The 18959-nt window shown below is 37.0% G+C and overlaps 1 protein-coding gene across 1 annotated transcript; it reads right to left on the bottom strand.

Moving 5' to 3' along the window:
• Nucleotides 1-13: 13 nt before the first annotated feature.
• Nucleotides 14-13016, bottom strand: si:ch211-203k16.3 (fibrinogen-like protein 1). The gene is made up of 7 exons (XM_036582044.1): nt 12949-13016; nt 8784-9329; nt 3851-4085; nt 2465-2602; nt 1859-2075; nt 1091-1286; nt 14-665 (listed from the first exon to the last, which is right to left on the bottom strand). Exons 2-7 carry the CDS (start codon nt 9135-9137, stop codon nt 519-521), a joined length of 1287 nt encoding a protein of 428 aa, XP_036437937.1. The 5' UTR covers nt 9138-9329; nt 12949-13016; the 3' UTR covers nt 14-518.
• Nucleotides 13017-18959: the final 5943 nt, after the last annotated feature.

Raw genomic sequence — 18959 nt, 5'->3', positions numbered from 1 at the left:
TTTGTTCTTTTTCTTTTTTTTTGGGCGCATATCTGTTCTCCTGGGCAGCTATAAGTGCTTTCAGGAGAATGTGAATGAGGAGGAATGATGAACGTGTTGTTTTTGTAGGTGAATGAGTTTACGCCAGCAGAGGAGGAATTTTCTTGTGGTTCATGTCTCTGTACTAGTCATTAGCTTTTCTTTTTACATAAAGAACGAATGCACTCAAATTCTTATCTGTGATTCCCTATCTATTTCAAAGAATTTTAACCAAAAATGCTAAAAAGAAAAAAGCAAATATAGAATGTAGGCATGGAACTTGATACAAGTCTGGTAACATTTTACTAGTCAACTGATTTCCCAGTCTTTATTTTCGACCTAAAAAAAAATCCAATCTCTGTGTGTCTGTCCATATAATACCATATTAACCCTTCAGAAGTCCACTTCGCAGAAAGCATCGTCACATCTTCTGTTCCTCCAGTCATCTTCTGTCATTGTGGCTCTGAGGCTTATGATTGGCTGGCTAATGACTCAGTTGCTTAGGGAGACAAGTGTGGCCGGAATGTTCGAGGGCGGATCATCATGCTCACTTTGCGCAGGGAGTAATAGTCTGAATCTTTCCAGGTGAACCACACAATCCCATTGGGCCCGAGAGCACTTTTCCCTTTCGGAGAGTAGCGTCCACCCTGCAGATCAGAATAACAGCATATTTTCTTTGTGAACATACAATAACTTAAAGGGATCAACAGTCTTATCCAGAAAGTCAGTTTGGCTGCAAGTTTTATTACAATCATGCAGAAGCACAACTGATTCTGCTTGTATAATTATTTGGTCTCAGTCTTGAAACAAGTGGTACATTATAGGAAGTGTGCTCCTGTTTGGTTGGAATGAAAACCTGCAGCTACACCGGCCCTCTGTGAATAAGATTGGTGACCACTGATTTCTATCTTGTAAACATGTCTCAGACAGCAGTGAGAGAACACAGGCGGACAAAACCACAAAGGTGATTTAAAACGTGAATTTTGTCAAAACACTAAGGCTGACGAATGGAGCTCTGTGCAGCAGAATATTCCATGTCCCTTAAACATCTGATGTAAAAAAGGACAAGTACCTTGTGGTAGATGCCATTTAAGTTGGCATAGAAGCACTGATTGTACCACCAGCCAGCATGAGAGATTTCTGCACAGATGTTGCCCGTGTCCGGGGTGCTGAAGCTCTGCTTGTCGTGGTACCAGCTGAAAGAATCCTCCACTGTTCCACTGAAGCCAGAGATATGAAGCCTGTACTGGGTTGCCTCATCCTCAATACTGCCAACACACAAAGAGAGTTTTTACGTGGTGCTGATGCACACAGACACATTTTTATCATTGGAACAGTTGAAGGTCTAGTTTAGTGATCAGGGGCACATCAGGTTCAAACAAAGTAATATATTAGGGTGACCATATTTTGGTTTTCAAAAAAAGGATGCTTGAAGCTACAGGGCGAGCCTGTAGAAAGCAAATGTCAACGTGATATCAAAGCTAAAGCCCAGACATTTTTGGCAATTTAGAAAACCCAGCCGGACGCATTTATTAGGTCCCAAAAAGAGAGCATGCCCTGGACAAAGAGTATGTATGGTCACCATGATAATATATTTCTAGATGGCCAGAAACCATATTAGCAAATTTATATTACTTAACAGCTAAATGTGGCAAGCGTGTGATGATTCAGGCATGCAGCTTGCACAGTGCTAACTGGTGGGGTATAAGCTTTCCTTACCTATTAGCTGCATTAGCTTCAAAGCTCCAGTGCAAAATTAATGAAGAAAACATCAGACACCAAATGTCTTTGCGGACGTTTGAGTAAGGGGAAAACTGTCACAGGAGATAGCTAGTGTCACCTGAAGCTCTGGTAAAGAGCGTATTTGTGTTTGCCGCTCCAGTCCTCCAGGTCTATGCGTAGTGCGTAGTCTCCCTGGCTGGACAGGTCATGAATGTGCTCGTTTCCCAGCCAGTACTCAGTGTGCAAGTCCCCAAAGCCGTCCTTGTACTCTTTCCAGCCACGATCAAAGTTCACTGAGCCATCCTGCCGACGCTGAATTACTGTCCAACCACCACCTGGGAGAACCACAACACACATATATTCAGTACAGGTTACAAATCTGATTCAATATTTTTTGTTGCATAGACAGAGGCCTCTTAGGTCAGCTTGTTCAACAGTAATCAGTAACTTCACCTCTCTATTTTATGTAGATGTCAGCATTTCATCACACTGTTAACTTAAAAAGGATTAACTGTAATGGATTTACTCTATAAGCAAGGAGTTGCTGCAATTCCAATGAGCAGGCAAAGTCGCTCTGGATAAGAGCCTCTTAATTAACTAAATGTAAACGTGAAGATGTTTTCAGAAAAAGGTAAGGAAATTCTACAGGCCTTCTAGGTTTAATGAATATATTATAAGGTAATTTATAAGTTCACTGAGTCTGTAAATGCTGTGAAAACATTACCATCAGTGTCCATGTCACAGTAGACCTCCACAGGCATGGCCCCTAATGATGGCACCACAGTGTAGATCCCAGAGCGCCGCACACCGTTGTAGTAGATGGAAGCACAGTCGATGGGACAGTTTCGGACGTGCTGCACCTCTGGTGTAGAACAACGCACATTTTAATAAATTAATATTCATTTTTACTTAAAGGAGTAGTTTAATAAAAATCGATCAGCCTACATGTTGGGTGTCTGAACTTTCTGAAGCACTGGAGCTACAAGGCTAATGTAGCTAAAAAAGTGATCGAAGCTAATACCCCCATATTTGTGAAACTTTAGTTGTTTAAATACACTGATATTCTAAATTTCAAGCAAGCTTGGACAAAAGGGGATTTGAGACATGAATGCTGTGTGAAAGCAACACTGGTGTTAACTGGCTTTTCCTGACCGAAGGCAGAGAGGAAACGAAGGACAAGAGCATGAGAATGTGCAGCTCGTTGTTACTAAGCCAAATGGGATTTGCACCAGTAACCTTTTACAGGCCTAATGTGGTCTCCTTACTGAGTCCTTACTCTAATCCTTACTCTATTTTATCGATAGGAAGAACTGTAATTTCAGCTGAATTCTGCAGTTCTTTGCATAATTTTGTCATTTGAGTTGTTGGAACAACTATGAAATATGGATGTACAGGTTTTTATAAGCCTTTTATATTCATACATTGCAATTTTATCCCACTCTTCCTTTCAAAAATTTTCAAGCTCCTTCAAACTGCCAGGTGAAATTCCTTTTCACCTTAAGCTTTCTGAGAGAAGCCAAAAGGTTTTGTGCCAAAATAGATTGATAGTGGGGGCAGTCATGATCCCTTCTACCTCGATTAGAACCCCATCCAAGCTAAAGAGCCCTATAACATGATGGCTGTAAGTGAAAATAAGGAAATCTTCTACAGGGTGCAAACTTAAACATGGCATTTACTCCTAATTTCAGTGCACATTTATTTGATCAATTTAACATACTGGGAAAAAAAAAAATATATATATATATATATATATATATATAAACTGTGACATAACTACATCATTTTTGCATGGGCCACAATGTGTTAAATTCAGCACATAAACCTACAAATGGATATTAGATAACTGGATATAAGGTATGTCTGGGTTTTATAGTATTTAACTATTTGAGTTGAGTATCTTTTCAGGCATTTTAGCAAAGCAGTCTAAAGATCAGAAGATTTTGAAATGTTGCTATGATTCTTCTGCTAAATATGATGGCATCTTAGCTTATTGTCTTGGCAGGGCCTTATCAGTTGCTGCAATTTTTCTGATCCTAACTGGTTTTGTTATTCAGCTGTGCATTGCCCAGTAAGAGGGAGGATAAACTTAAAGAAGCTTGACTCAGCCTACCTGGGTGCAGGGCCTGCTGGGCACTCAGCAAGGGGCTTGTGCGCACAATGTTGATCATGCAACCAGGGTTGCGCCGGACCTTTTCCACCAGCATGGACAGGTTCTGGATCTGAGCCTGAAGGTCATAGACTAGTGAGCCCTGGATGTGGAGCAGTGTGGTGGCCTCTGCATAATGCTCCTCCAGCTCATGGAAGCGCTGCTCCAGGGATGAGTTCAGACGAGATTTCTCTTCACTCTGCAGAAGGAACAGCAAACCTACAGTACTGTGTTTTACGCAGCCAAAAAAACTACTGATCTGGGCAGTCAATAAAGATTAATATCTTAGAGCAATACAGTTAGAGGAACACAGGTTTGGTTTCTGACTTCTTGCTGCACATCATTGCATGGATTTGTTAAATTTCATCAGTACTCCAGATTTAATTTAATGACGGATTGATTAGATAAACTAGGTATTGGGTGGTAACTGCAGATACTCGGCTTCCTCGAGGAGAACTTTGGAAATGGTTAAGCTGACAATGACACACATATACCACCATTCAAAAGTTTATATTCACTTGTCAATTAATAATTGCTGTCATTTCAGTCAATAATAACTCATATAATATAGATTTAAATATTATAAACTAAACACAAGTTGGTGCTTCAAGACATTTCTTGGGAACATCGTATGGGAAGTTGTAAATATCTGTATATACACTGTAAATATCTACTTACACAGTAATTCCTTGATTAGTTATCTGCCTCGAGATTTGATCACAACTTTTCAAAAATGCTACATTCATTAACTTTATTAGAATTTCATCCTCAATGTTCTACAGTTTTCTCAATTATTATAGCATCTTTTACAGCTCTGTTCATCATTCTGGAATCTAACATTTCTTCATTGTTCACAGCTTCCTAGTAATTAGTTGAAACATACAAATGTGCTTGGAGCAAAAAATGTTCAATAATCAAAAACTGTTTTATTATTATTGAAAACAGTAAATAATACTGGAATCGCAATTTGAACAGTAGTGTAAAGTCACAGGGTATCATTTATTTGTATTATAATATTAGTGTTTTTTTATCTTAAACAAATGAATGCTTTCTCCCCAGAGCTGGGTGTCCCAAAAGCATCTTAGCACACAGATCATACAGCGGTAGAGCGAGCATCACATTGCACACTAACTCTACCAGTTAAGATGATTTCAACACTAAGATGTTTTTGGGAAACTGGACCCTGATAAAAGATTTAACATATTGTCCCAGACGCCTAAAACCTTCGTATAGTACTGTAAGTCAATAAAAACTCATACACATAGAGTCAAAAGTTGGTGCACCCCTGGTCAAAGGACATGTTTTGTTGATTTTCTAAGTCAAAATTAACACATCCTCTACAGAGAACACTTTTGCACATTCTTAAAGTAATGAAACAATGTCTTTAAAAAGCTGTGAAAAAACTGCACTAAGGAAATAGAAGCTCAGGAAGCTTTTAGGTAGTAGTTCTTTCTTTTAAACTGAGTCATTTATCAAAGTTCATTAACAGGGAAATCAAGCTGGTTAGTTTCTCTGACTTAGTGTTTATCTTTCCAATAGGAATTATCATGAAAATAAACATCTCCCAAAATAATACTGTTAATATTTATATAACCCCTTTCCAAAACAGTTGGGATGCTGTGCAAAATGTAAATAAAAACATAATACAATGATGTGCAAATCATTTAAACCCTGTATTTAATTAAAAATAGTATAAAGACAACATATCAATCTTTGAAACTGAGAAATTGTATTGTTTTTTGAAAAATATATGCCTATTTTGAATTTGACACCAGCAGCATTTTTCAAAAAAGTTGGAACAAGGGTTTCTTTACCACTGTTTCATCACCTCTTCTTTTAACAACACTCTGTAAGCATTTGGAGGAGACCAATTGCTGTAGTTTTGAAAGTGAATAGCTTTCCCATTCTTGATTGATATAGAATTTCAGCTCTTCAACAGTTTGGAGTGTGCTTTGTTGTATTTTTGTTTTCATAATGCGGCAAATGTTTTCAGTGGGTGTGGATTGCAGGCAGGTCAGTTTAGCACGTGGACTCTTTCAATACGAAGCAATGCTGTAATGCATGCAGAATTTGGTTTGGCATTGTCTTGCTGAAATAATCAAGGCCTTCCCTGAAAAAGACGTCACTTGGATGGCAGCATATGTTGCTCCAAAACATGTATATTTCATTCAACATTAATGTCGCACAGATGTGCAAGTCATCCATGCCATGTGCATGTCCTCCGATAGCATTATGGATGTTGACCTTTGAACTATGTGCTGATAACAAGCTGAATGGTCCCTCTCCTCTTTAGTCTGGAGGACTAAGAATTTGATTCAAATTTTGATTTGGCGGACCAAGACACTTTTCCACTTCGCCTCAGTCAATCTTAAATGAGCTGGGCCCCAGAGATAGCAGCATTATCTCTGGATCCTGCTTATATATGGTTTGTTCTTTGCATGGTAGAGTTTTAACTTGCATTTGTGGATGCAGTGACAAACTTTGTTCACAGACAGTGGTTTTCGCAAGTGTTCCTGAGACCATGCAGTGAGTTTTTAATACAGTGCCATCTGAGGGCCCAAAGATCACAGCCAGGCAATACTGGTTTTCAGCCTTGACCCTTACATACAGAGATTTCTCTGGATTCACTGAATATTTTAATATTATGTACCGTAGATGATGAAATCCCCAAATTCTTTGCTATTTTATATTAAGAAACATTATTCTTGAATTGTTGACTTTCACAGAGTGGTGAACCTCTGCCCATCTTTACTTCTGAAAGACTCAGCCTCTCTGGGATGCACAATAACATGACTGACCTGTTGCCAGTTAATTAGTTGTGAGATATTTCACCAGGTGTTTTTTTTTCTTTTTTTTTCCAATTATACTTTCCCAGACTTTTTCTGCCCTGTCCCAACTTTTTTGGAACATGTTGCTGGTATCAATTCAAAACGGGCATATATTTATCAAAAAACAATAACATTTTTCAGTTTGAATATTTACTATGTTGTCTTTGTACTATTTTCAACATTACACTCTTTATTTACATTTTGCACAGTGTCTCAGCCTTTTTGGAAACATGGTTATAATAACATTTTCATTATTATTTATTATTTTAATGAGAAAGAAAATGCCACATTTAAGTGAGTTCTCTGTTGAGCTCTCTTATTTTCACATAAAAAATAAACAAAAAAACCTAATTTTTGCATACAACAATAGCTGTTATTGTGGTACTTCAGTAACAACCTTTTTAAGAACATCTTGTCTAAGAGTAGTTAAAAGTATATTAATATATTTTTGTGCTATGAATTAACATATTTTACTCACTTTTAAAAACATTAAACAACAAAATTTTTATCACTCTGGAAGACCTGCAGTGCAATGGTTTGTATACTTCCTGCTTTAAGAGCGAGGAGATTCAGCCCTCTGGGCGTGAGCTTAATGTTTCAGCTCCTGCTCTAGCTGTTACAGCGCAGCGTGAAGAACTTACATGTACACACAGCCAAGCACGTGGAGAGGGGTCAAGGCCTCAATGCTAATCCTGTTACCGCTGAGGGTCAAGGAGACTTTAAGAAGAAAACTGCAGTGCTGAGCTAGTCAGAGCAAAGAGGAACCTCCACAATCTTTCAAATAAGCAATATGTTCATGCTAGTGTGATCACTTATGGAAATTGCTGGTTATTTGAAATCACTTCCTCTGCTTGTATTGCACTGTGTCAGTAATTTCAAATTTTAGTAACGAAGGCTTTAAAGTTGCTGAATATCTTTTTTTGTTCCTCTTGCAAGTTCCTTCAGAGACTGTGCAGAAGCTCACCTGTCATGAATTAGTATGCCACAAGCTGTCAAGCGAGCCTAACTAGCTTGAGATTGGCGGCCTACTTTGGTGGCTCACCTGAACTGTAAGGATTTTAACCTACAATCATAAGCAGGATTCCAATTTTAAATGTACAAGTAAGTATATAAAGGTAAAAGACATTTTAAACACAGGCAAAGTGTCCATCACAACAACCTATATGCATCTACAGCACTTAGAAAACAGCGTATTTGCCTGTTCCAGTCCACAATATAAACTAAAAGTGAATCCGTCATAACTGTGCAATGTGATTTTCGTCGGCAGTGAACCTCCAACAGCTCAGAGCATTCGTCGTTGGTTCCACAACACTGGATGATCTCCAAAATCGCACTGAAAGAGCCGTGAGTGCAGTGACAACCGACATGATCAATCAAGTATGGGATGAATATAATAAACTTTATGCTCACTTAAACCATTTACAATTTACGGCGTTGTTCTGTAATGATTTACAACTGAAATAAATCATTTCAAAATCGGATCAGTCTTTTTGAACCACCCTGTATATTCCAAATGCCATCTCATAAAGCTAATAATTTGCCATATCCTAATAAGAAAAGAAATTTGACTATGAAGTTGGTAGCTATGTGATTTCCAGTTAAAGACATATGTAACTTGCCATGCATGCACATGTCCAGTACAACACTGGCCCTATTAAGAGGTGTTCAGTTCTGGTTGTGGAGGGCTGGTGTCCAGGACAGCTCTGGCCCAGTTCTGCAGCACTGGTGGCTGGATAACAGTGTAACTATGGCTTTAGAGCTTGATTTTTGAGGCAGGTGAATTCTTTCACCTTGCTTGAATATTTTTATTCATATTGTCTTTCTATTTCTCTGTATGTCTTCTATAATTAGCTTTTATGTGTCGCCTTTTTGGCATTTGAGCTCATTATAATTTTATTTATATTTTTATTTGATTTGATTTAATATTATAAATGAACTCTATGTAGTTTATGTAGTTTGAAGGTTCTTTTTTACATTTTGTATATAATTTACTACAGTCTTATTGTACAGCATCTATGGGTGCTAAATAAATCTCCAATATTATTATTATCATTAATAATAATACTGACTTGTAGCTCAAGGACTTTGACCCGATGACGGTGATTGCGGAGTTCCTCCTGCAGCTCGGATACAGTCTCTCGCAGAGCCAGAATCTGCTGCTTACGTTCCTCGTTCTCATGAAGCCAGTAGGACACCTCGTCTGTGCAGCGGAACATGTCTGGGCAGCGCTGGTCATCCAGCTGGGGCAGCGTGGCCACAAGCCTGCACATACCATCCTCCATCACTTGGTTACTGTACTCACCGCACTGAGCTGTGCTGACCTGGTGAGTGTGCTCAGAGTGGTCGTCATCGGCTCCAGCCACCTGAAATAACCTCAAGCCCAGTATGACCACCAGGAGGGGCAGGAGAGTCCCACCCTCCATCTGCCCACCTCAGCTGACCCCCAGCCCACCTTTCTGGAGAGATCTGCAGGGATCAGGCCAGCATACTGTCTCTCTAAACTCCAATCTCAGTGAGGATGGAGAATAATTCATCAAGAGAAAACCTCTTCCACAATATCAGGAACTCTACAGTCCCTGTTCCCATAGGAGCCTTTTCCAAATGGTTACATCACTCTAAAACAGAAAAAAAGGGAGCAAGAAAAAGGGAATCAAGCCAATGCGCATCCAAAAACACTTTCATACAGGACTCATTTAAACACATAATAATTTATGATAATCACATAAATTATTGCGTAGTGTAGAACTTTTTTACAGTGTACTGTGGTCATCTTAATAATCAGGAGCACCAAAATTAGAGGTGCACAATATATTAGTGGCAATAGGCACCATAGTTGCCATAGGTGTTGGGTCACCACATGCACATTATATATGGATTATAGTGTAAGCTTGTCTTAAAATGCAAACAAACAAACAAACAAACAAATATATAAATATATAAAATGACCAGTTACTGGCAATCACCAGCTACAGACAACGACCTAGAATTTTCATATTGGCGCGTCCCCTAACAAAATAATGCTGCAAACTGTAATTATGTCTCTAAACGTGACACTTTAATTAAATGTCACCCACATCCTGAGCCACCTGTAATGCCCTGCTCTGATCAGACTTTAGGTCAGCCAGTCAACATCCACTGCTAAGGTGCTTTAGTGACTCGTGCACTTTCCTTCTTAGAGGTGGCGGATCAAGACCACAGCAACAGTGAAAGTTCATCTACTCAGGGAGAGTTAAGAATAAACAGATCAGTAGTTACCATCTACAGTTGTGTGCAAATGTTTGGGCAGCCCTGGTCAAATGACAAGTTTTGTTGATTTTCTAATTGAAAAAAAGTGAACACATCCTCTACAGAGAACACACTTCTACGCATTTTAATACACAATTACTGTGTGTTTGCTGAATTGAACACGCTGGGAAAAAATAAAACATTAAATGTGGCCTGTGCAAAAATGATTGCATATTTTATATTCTGTTTTTTTTCAGCAAATAAATAGAAATTGTGCACTAACATTTACAGGAAAAATGACATATTTAAATTTGTTCCTCTAACAGATGTGTTAACTTATTTTCATTTAAAAAAAAACAACAAAACAGGTCATCTGACTCGAATTCACTGAGTGCTTATTAATTCATGGGTTTCAGAAGCTACTTAACACAGTTATGTCAAAAAACCTCATAACATTGTAATAAATATAAAAAAAAAAACAAATACAGTAAATGTAATAAGAATGTTTTGTTTTTTTAAAACATTATTAATTATATTTTGGTTAGAAGAACACAGATTTGGTTCCTGAGTTCTCACTGCACTCCAGCAATCACATGGATTTGCTCAATTCGATCTGCAGCATCTCATTTTATTTAATGAAGGACTGATCAGATAAACTAGGTATTGAGTGGTAGTTCTGGACTTCCTTGAGGAGAGATTAGGGAATGGTTAAGTTAATATTCTCACACATATAAACCCAAATCCAACAAAGTTAAGACTACACATAATACAAACAGAAAGCAGTGACTTGTAAATCCACTTTGACCTGTATTTGAACAAAAGCAATACAAAGACAAGATATTTCATGTTTTATTTGAACAACTTCATTGTTTTTTTTTTTGTAAATATATGCTCATACTAAAACTGATGCCTGTACACATTCCAAAAAGGTTGTGATGGGGCAAATTAAGACTAGAAACGTTGTTAAAGGTTTAGAAACCCTTTTAAAAGAGGTGATGTTCTCATGTTTGGTTATAAAACAAGAATCCAAGAAAGCCTTACTCTTTAGTGAGTGAAGATGGGTTGATGCTCACCACTTTGCCAAAAATGTATCAGCAAATAGCCCAACTGTTCAAAAACAATGTTCTTTAACAAGTTTTTGTAAGGATTTTAGGTATTTTACACTCTACAGTACGTATTATTGTTAAAAGATGCAGGGAATCCAGAAATATCTCTAACGCCAAAAAACACAGCTAAATACCTATGACCTTAGATCTATTAGATGGCACTGCATTCAAAAACTGGCATGCTTCTGTGATGGATTTCACTGCATGGGCCCAAAAATACTTTGTTAATAAACACTTTTGTTTGTTGCTGCATCCACAAATGCAATGTTAGGACTGTACTGTGCACAGTGGGAGCCACATGTCAACAACATCTACAAGTGCTGCCAACTTCTCTGGACTTGGGTTCACCCGAAATGGACTGATGAAATGTGCATTATGGTCTAACGAGTCAACCTTCAAATTGTTTATGGAGATAATGGACATTTTGTTCTCTGGGCCAAAGAAGAAGATGACCATCCACATTGTTACCAGTGAAAATTCAAGAGCCAGGGTGTGTAATGGCATGGGGGGTAGTAGAGGATAAATTGTACATCTGTGAGAGCACCATTAATGCTAGAGATACATACACATTTTGTTATTTTGGAACAACATATGCTGCCTTTAAATGTCTTTTTCAGGGACACCCATGTTTTTTTTCAGCATGACAACGGCAAGCCACAGTCTGCACGTGTTACAACAGTATGGCTGCACAATCAGGGAGTGTGGGTGCAAGACAAGCCTGCCTGTCCCCTATTGAAAATATGTGGGGCATGATACACAAAGAAGGCCCCATACAATTGCTTAGCTGAAGACGTGTATAACTGAAAAATAACAAAAAAATTCCGTTTTCAAAACTGGATGAATTGGTGTCTTTAGTCCTCAAGCGTTTATTAAGTGATGATATGACACAGTGATAAACATGCTCCAGTCAGTTTTGGAACCAAAAAAAAAATAAAACACCAATAGAATTCATAAGATCAGACATAAAATATATTTTTGTACCATTTTCAAATAGTCTAAAACAGGTCAAACAGAATTTACTAATCAAAGTGAAAATGGCAGCACCTGCATGGCACAAATACACCTAAGTTGCACCCAATAATCTAATTTGCCTTGCAAGGGAAGCTAATTCATTAGCAAGACTCTTTGTTTAGCCAAGCCTTTCATGCGCAGAGCTTAGACCACAACATACAGCATCATATATCCACATCAGAGTGCCATAATGTAGCATCACATCTTACCCAGCCATTCTTTCTGCACATCCTGAGGCCAAAGCAAAGCGTCCAGCAGGGTATGGAGGTGTTAAAGCTAACAAGGTTAAAGAGCAGTTCCCATGTCCCTCCACATTCATATGTTTCCTGACTAATATTTCCGGCCATACTATTAGCAGTCAATGAAGAATGAATCAGAGTGATGGAGGAGGACCTGAGTGCCTTCAGGTGGCACTTTTATTAGACAGACCTGCACTTAGAGACTTCTTCCTTTTGTTTGGAGGGCATTTCATTTTCCTCATGTAATACAAAATCTGCCCTCAAAGACACAGCAATGTGACAAACCGATGGAGCACAGTTCACTAAAGTGAGTTACTAAAGTGAACCACTTAGTAAATGCATAAACCATATAAGGAGGTAACAGCTTGATGTTTCCATCTCACAGAAATGACCAAAGAAACTGAACACAGAAAAAATGATGTGTTTACTTATCACCATGATTCCACATGAGTAAAATATATAACACCAACAGAATTATTGCCAAAAGTAAGTAAACTGATAGACACAATTAATGTATTAAGTTTTATTCATGTGGAAATAATGGGCACATCTGAAGTCAATGCAGCACCGTTTTCGGTGAATGTTCTTGTATGAGAAGGAAAGAAAGCAAGTGCTATAGTGTTATAAAAGGGTAATAAATGGGTAATGATTACCTGGAACTGTGAGGCATCTTCCCTCGTGAGGAGAGCAGAAAAAAGTGAAAGGTCTCTAGCATGTTTGTCACCATCCGTCCATCTCTCTCTCTCTCTCTCTCTCTCACTTTCTCTCTCTCTCTCTCTTTCTCTAATGTGGAGCAGTGTGACTGACAGTGGACATCTTATCCCTGTAATCCTCAGTAATAGGATTCATCATTAGGGCACAGAGACAAGAGAAAATCCATACAATGGATTACATGAACCCAAACCAACTATGTGCTGCACACTACGGGCCAATTAATCAAAACCGATTAAACGTTCGGCAAATCAATAAATTTAATTAGGCATGTCTTATCTATTTGATGTATCTGGTAAACAATATTGCAAGAGCTATTGAGTATAAAATATGTGTAACCCACTGCATTCTTGTGAATTCTCGTTTTGTCACTTTATTGCAATGAGACCATGTGTTTAAGGGGGATTCCACCGATTTTTCCAAATTTCAGGCTTAAATCGTTAAGATGTAAGCAACATCATTCAGAGTGGTCTGGTGTGAAATGCTCTGTTCTAGAGAAACTTATGAAGAATAGCACAAAGTAGTGGTGATAGGAATCAGACATCTGAGTGTTTAAAAGCTCTCTCACAGAAAGTTATTAAATAAAATGGTTACACATGCACTGCTTAATGCCTGAGACATTGTTTTATGATAGTTTTGAGGAAATATTTGGCCTAAAACATATTTTAAATCCATTCATGGCAGAGGGGAACATGCATGATGTTCTATTTTTTTTCAGATTTACTATTATATTACCATTATCAACATTTCATATAACACCTCACAAAACATATACAGTTTCACTAGTGGTTTTGGATAGTAAATAAAATGGCTGTATTTGAGTTGTAGATAGTTGTGACCCCTGGTTCCTATATGACCACTGAAAAGAAATAAAGCGTCAGAAAGCTTCTTTACAATGAACCATTTCACATCAAACTACTCTGACTCTGGCTTTGTTTACATCTCAAAGATTGAATTACGCAGAAATTTTGACAAATCAGTGGAATTACCCTTTCCACTGATTTAAGAATGTGACTTCAGTGTGTTATGCCTTTACTGCCCTTTTAAAGGGGAATATCACTAAATTCTCAAAATCTTCAAAAAGTTTCTGCATTTTCTGCATAATTCAAACATGGAGATGTTCATAAAGCACCTGATGAACAACTCCGTTGCCAACGTATTTCCCAGAGGCAGTTTAGAACTCTGTATTGAGTGTTGCAACCAAGAAAAGCTTTATCACTCGGTGGCTCTGTTCCATGAGGCCTACCAAGTGAGTTGCTAAGAAGCTACACAATAATAAGACAATTTTGAATGATGACCAGAGCCACAGATGATTCTTAAAAGACTGAGAAAGCTGTGAGGCATTGAAAGTGAAGTTAGAATAAACGCACAGTTGAGCTGAGCTGTTTCTACTTTACAGTAACAACACTTACAGTTGACTGGGGCAGATCTAGCAGGCTAAAGACCTGACAAACCATCTTAATAGAAAGGTGTCAGCCTATGACAGAACCATGTTGAAAGTGACTAAGCTTTTCAATACGACCAAATCTAATGCAAGTTTTTGACTATGGAGATTGCAGGGCTAAATACTTATTGTTAGATGCTTGTTATCAGTGGGTGTGGCAGAAATAGCTCACCTCCTTAATTAGAAGTTAGATGTATCCACATACTTTGACCGTGTAGCATATGTAGAGCAAGGACAAGCATTCAAAAAATCTTGCAAAATTTAAGAACAGGCTTCTGTGCTAGCTAACAAATGTAAAAATAGTGGCTTCAGCAAATGTAATTAACATTTATGGATGCAATAAGCATAAACTAAGAACTTTTTTGTCCAGTTTCAAAATACCAACCTAAAATTCTAAAGTATAAATCCTCCAGTGCAAATGACGCAAATGAGTATGACCCTTAGGGTATCCTAACTAAGCTCACCTGTCGTGACAGAGCATCTCTGAAATCTCCAAGGACCTACAGTAAACCACGTCACCACTCATGTGCTATTCCCTTGCTTACTGACCTCACTTGGAGGAGAATCAGAACTTTAGGGAACTGGAATAGTTATTAAGCTGTCAAACATAAACACGTAAATATCATTTTATAAAGCTAATTTGCTCTTTTTGGGCAAAGAAAGATAAATTTAGCCAATTAAATAGCAAGCAGTTCAAATATAGTCAGTTAGATCAGCTTAAATACTGGCATTTTGTGAGAGGTAGTCCTTCAAATTACAAAATAATGATAAACAATCCAAATGTTGAATAACAGTCATCTGTTCTAGTGAATTTATAATAGAAAAAGAAACCAGCAATTGGCATATTCAAGAAAAGTTTGATATATACACTACCAGTCAAAACTTTAAGGTTAATTTTTTATGTATATAGGAACATAAATAAAGAAAAAGAAGAAAATATGAATCAAAACATATGGAAATAGAGAACATAAAAATATAATATTTTAGACTCTCAAAAAGTAGCTTTTTTGCCTTAATACAGCTTTACATACTCTTCTCGCAAGCATCTTCATAAGGAGCCACTTGGAATGCTTTTCTAACGGGACTGAAGAAGATGTATGCCTAGACAATGCTGGCTGCTGAAAACTACTTTTTATTACAATAAATAAATAATTTACATTTTTATTTTGGAAATATATTCATATTCATGACTTGCACTATTTATATGTATTCAAGCATCAGCCTGTAGATTAAAAAGTCAGTAAGATTAAGAAAAACACACATTCAGTTAGGTGTATCTAAGCTTTTGACTGGCAGTGTATATAGATAAATATTTATTAAAATATTAATATTATACCACTCGTCATATTCTAGATTTTATAATGGAATTATATATATTGTAATCAAGTTAATAATTTAGTGAAACATTTTTATAATTCTTAAAAAAATCTTTCTAAAATATAAATACATATCTATCTTATTTTTTAATGGTACTTTGACATGTGTGGTTGATCTTCACACTTTACACGCCTTGGCTGACAAAAGAAGGAAACACTGATGCACTCCCTCAACGTCATTCACAATTTTCTAATTAAATGCAGGAACCCTAAATCAGTTCTGATACAGTTACAATAACGACCTTTCCTACAAAACCATGAGCAGCTAAATTTCCTGTCAGCCAATTCAACAGGTGCTCAAATAGCTGAAGCACCTACTTGTTAATCCATTCGGCCATTTCTGCTGATGTCTTTGAGCGGTTTGCCGTGAGGTGCGGACGTTTGTGTGGGTGGGGGTTACATCTGTTGCTTTTGCTAAGCGATTCTCCCAAAGCAGCCCCCCCTCACACTCCTTCCCCCAATCAAGACGCAACACCATGACATCCGCTTCACTGTCGTCTGGCCTTGAGGGGCTGTCATGCACCTGAGAGTGTATATAAGAGCGCAGACCTCATTCAGAAAAAAACAGAGAAGCAGAGAGAGCCAATCAGAGGAAGTGATCAGGAGAAACAAGAACAAGTTTGCAGAGCTCATCTCAGAAAAGAACTGGAACCCCCAGGTGGACAGAAGTCATACTGATAAAGGTAAGATAATCATTTATAAACTTAACATTAATTTAGAATTGTTTCGATCTAAACTGCGGCCATTAAAATGTATTGCAATGGATTAAACTATGGGATAAAATATAGAGGAAGTTTTACATGCTCATAACACGTAATGTACATAAAATACAGCATTTAGATGACGACAACTCTTTAAATAACATGTTTAGACTTTATGTTGTTTATTAAAGAAATCTAATAATTGTAAACAATGTAAAAATTAGCAGTAAACACAAAGCTGAACAATATATAATGAAACATGGCCAAACAAAACCTGATTTCTGTTATCTTTGACCTTCATGTATCCTTTCAAATGTCTTTAAAATAGAAAATAAACACTAGTCCTGTTAGTGTTTAATATAATACTGCATATTATTGGGCAGAAGGAAATGGAAGAGAAGGTTATTATTTATTTTATTTTCCTACTATTTTCATAGAAATAATCTAAAATGACTATTTTAAACTATTCCAATTCAAACACAACAATTCAGTTCAAACACTGACAATGTCAATCTTTTTCAGATGGTTGTTTCCTTAATTGTAGTACAAAGTATACATGTTCCAAATGTTTTTATTGATTCTATAATGAAATGGAAAGAAAAAGGATTGAATGATTTTTCAAAATAACTGCACAACCATTAACACATTTTTTGAAGTCAAGAACTAATAAATAAACAATTTGTAAGCTGTTATACATAACTAAGACATACACTGATAAAAAGGTACCTTTGCCCTTTTGATTAAATGTGTTGTATCTAAAAGGGAAAGAAATTGAGGAGATTCAACTACTATACATTTTCATAAATAATCTAGAAAAATGTCGTTATAATATTAATACCATTATATTAGGTATTAGGTCAGGATCATTGCTTTTGCAAAGATAAACACTTAAAGTCTTTAAAAAATGCCTTCTGCCACTGAAAATATATCAATATATATCAATATCAAGCTTTTTTCCTTTTAAATGAGCATCTGAAGTATTTACATACTATATGTGATATGTTTATTTATACTGTTACACAGTCCTCTACGTCCTCTACATGTAGCATTTTTCTGCACATTTCAACGAAGTTTATTTGCTAAGGTTAACATACTCGAAAAACATAAAATATATAATGTATAAATATGTAATATATAAATATATAAACTTTGCAGCCACATTTTATGTTCTACTTTTTTCCAATGTTAAGTTCAGCAAATAAACAGTTACTGTGCTTGAAAATGTGCACAAGTGTGTTCTCTGTCGAGAATGTTTTAACTCATTTCCACAAACATGTCTCATTACCAGGGTGCCCAAACTTTTGCATACAGCTGTATCTTATACCTCTCACTGCTTTTCAACATACTTTGACAGTACAGTGGCTAACTAATGAAAGGGAAATCATTTATAACAGCCAGGGGTTCATATAAGAACACTCTGAGCAAAACATCTCGAGGCTGCTGAGAACCTTCTGTCACTGACTCTGTTCTGATCTATAGCTGTAAAGGTAGACCGTCAATGAAAAGGAACATAAAGAAGATGAGGGGTACAACAAAAAAAATATGCATGATCATCCCTCTTTTATGGATGAATAGCTGTAGATGAGTGCCATTCAAGTGAGCTTCTCTTCATATTGCTATGCATTCTATGTTAACATACAACACTTTCCAGTGTGATTCACCAACTGACACCAATATACCAATTACAGCATACTTCTTTTCAAAGACAGACATTCAAACTCTGCTGCACTTCTGAAAAGAATTCCGCATCCGCTTCAGCACACACTTCATTGAGCTACGCGAAACAAAAGCTGCTCTGCCGGTGAATCATAAAAATATTTGTCAGGGTCAGCTTCCCTCGACTAAGAAGAAAGATTTTTCTAAAGCTGAAAATGTCCCTCAGTTAGCATCATTCAACTTCCTTTATGTTCTACCCTACAGCTGAAAAGTTTGGAATAGCATTAAAAAATTCTGTTTCGAATAAATGTATAAAATGAATTCAGTATGTCAGTCCTGTGCAATTTTATAGCTTTCAAATAACGAATATCAGAAGCTACACAATAATAAGACATTTTAGAATGATGAACAGAGCCACAGATGATTCTTACATGACTGAGAAAGCAGTGAAGTATTGAAAATGAGGTTAGAATAAAATTAACATCCAAACTGCTTTGTATTTGAAAACTGGGGATCAAATCTTGAGGTAGATGACTTGACAAAGCATTATTGTACATAGACGGAATTAAAGAATTTACAGTATATTAAATTCTTGAATTTAGAAATACCAAGAAAGAACTAGACATACCTGGTTTATAAGATTTAAATCTAGTTATTACTGTAACAGGTGGTTCCAAACTGTTGAAATGTACTGCATATTTGATTCAGGCTCACCTGGATGTTAGTTCAGAGGTTTGAACTCTTTGTCACATTTGTCTTTCTCATCATGGCAGAAG

This window comes from Colossoma macropomum, unplaced genomic scaffold (genome assembly GCF_904425465.1).
Source record: "Colossoma macropomum unplaced genomic scaffold, Colossoma_macropomum, whole genome shotgun sequence".
Taxonomy (NCBI): Eukaryota; Metazoa; Chordata; class Actinopteri; order Characiformes; family Serrasalmidae; genus Colossoma; species Colossoma macropomum.
The sequence above is the reverse complement of the archived record's forward strand: the minus strand, read 5'-3'. Positions and strand labels throughout refer to the sequence as shown.

Bases quoted from the DNA above. Each gene is read 5' to 3' on its own strand.
- si:ch211-203k16.3 (XM_036582044.1), bottom strand. From the start codon at position 9,137: ATGGAGGGTGGGACTCTCCTGCCCCTCCTGGTGGTCATACTGGGCTTG. The intron at 4,086-8,783 runs GTCAGTATTATT...TTCCTTCTGCAG, and splicing joins TCAAAGTCCTTGAGCTACAA to AGTGAAGAGAAATCTCGTCT. The intron at 2,603-3,850 runs GTAGGCTGAGTC...GTTCTACACCAG, and splicing joins CCAGCAGGCCCTGCACCCAG to AGGTGCAGCACGTCCGAAAC.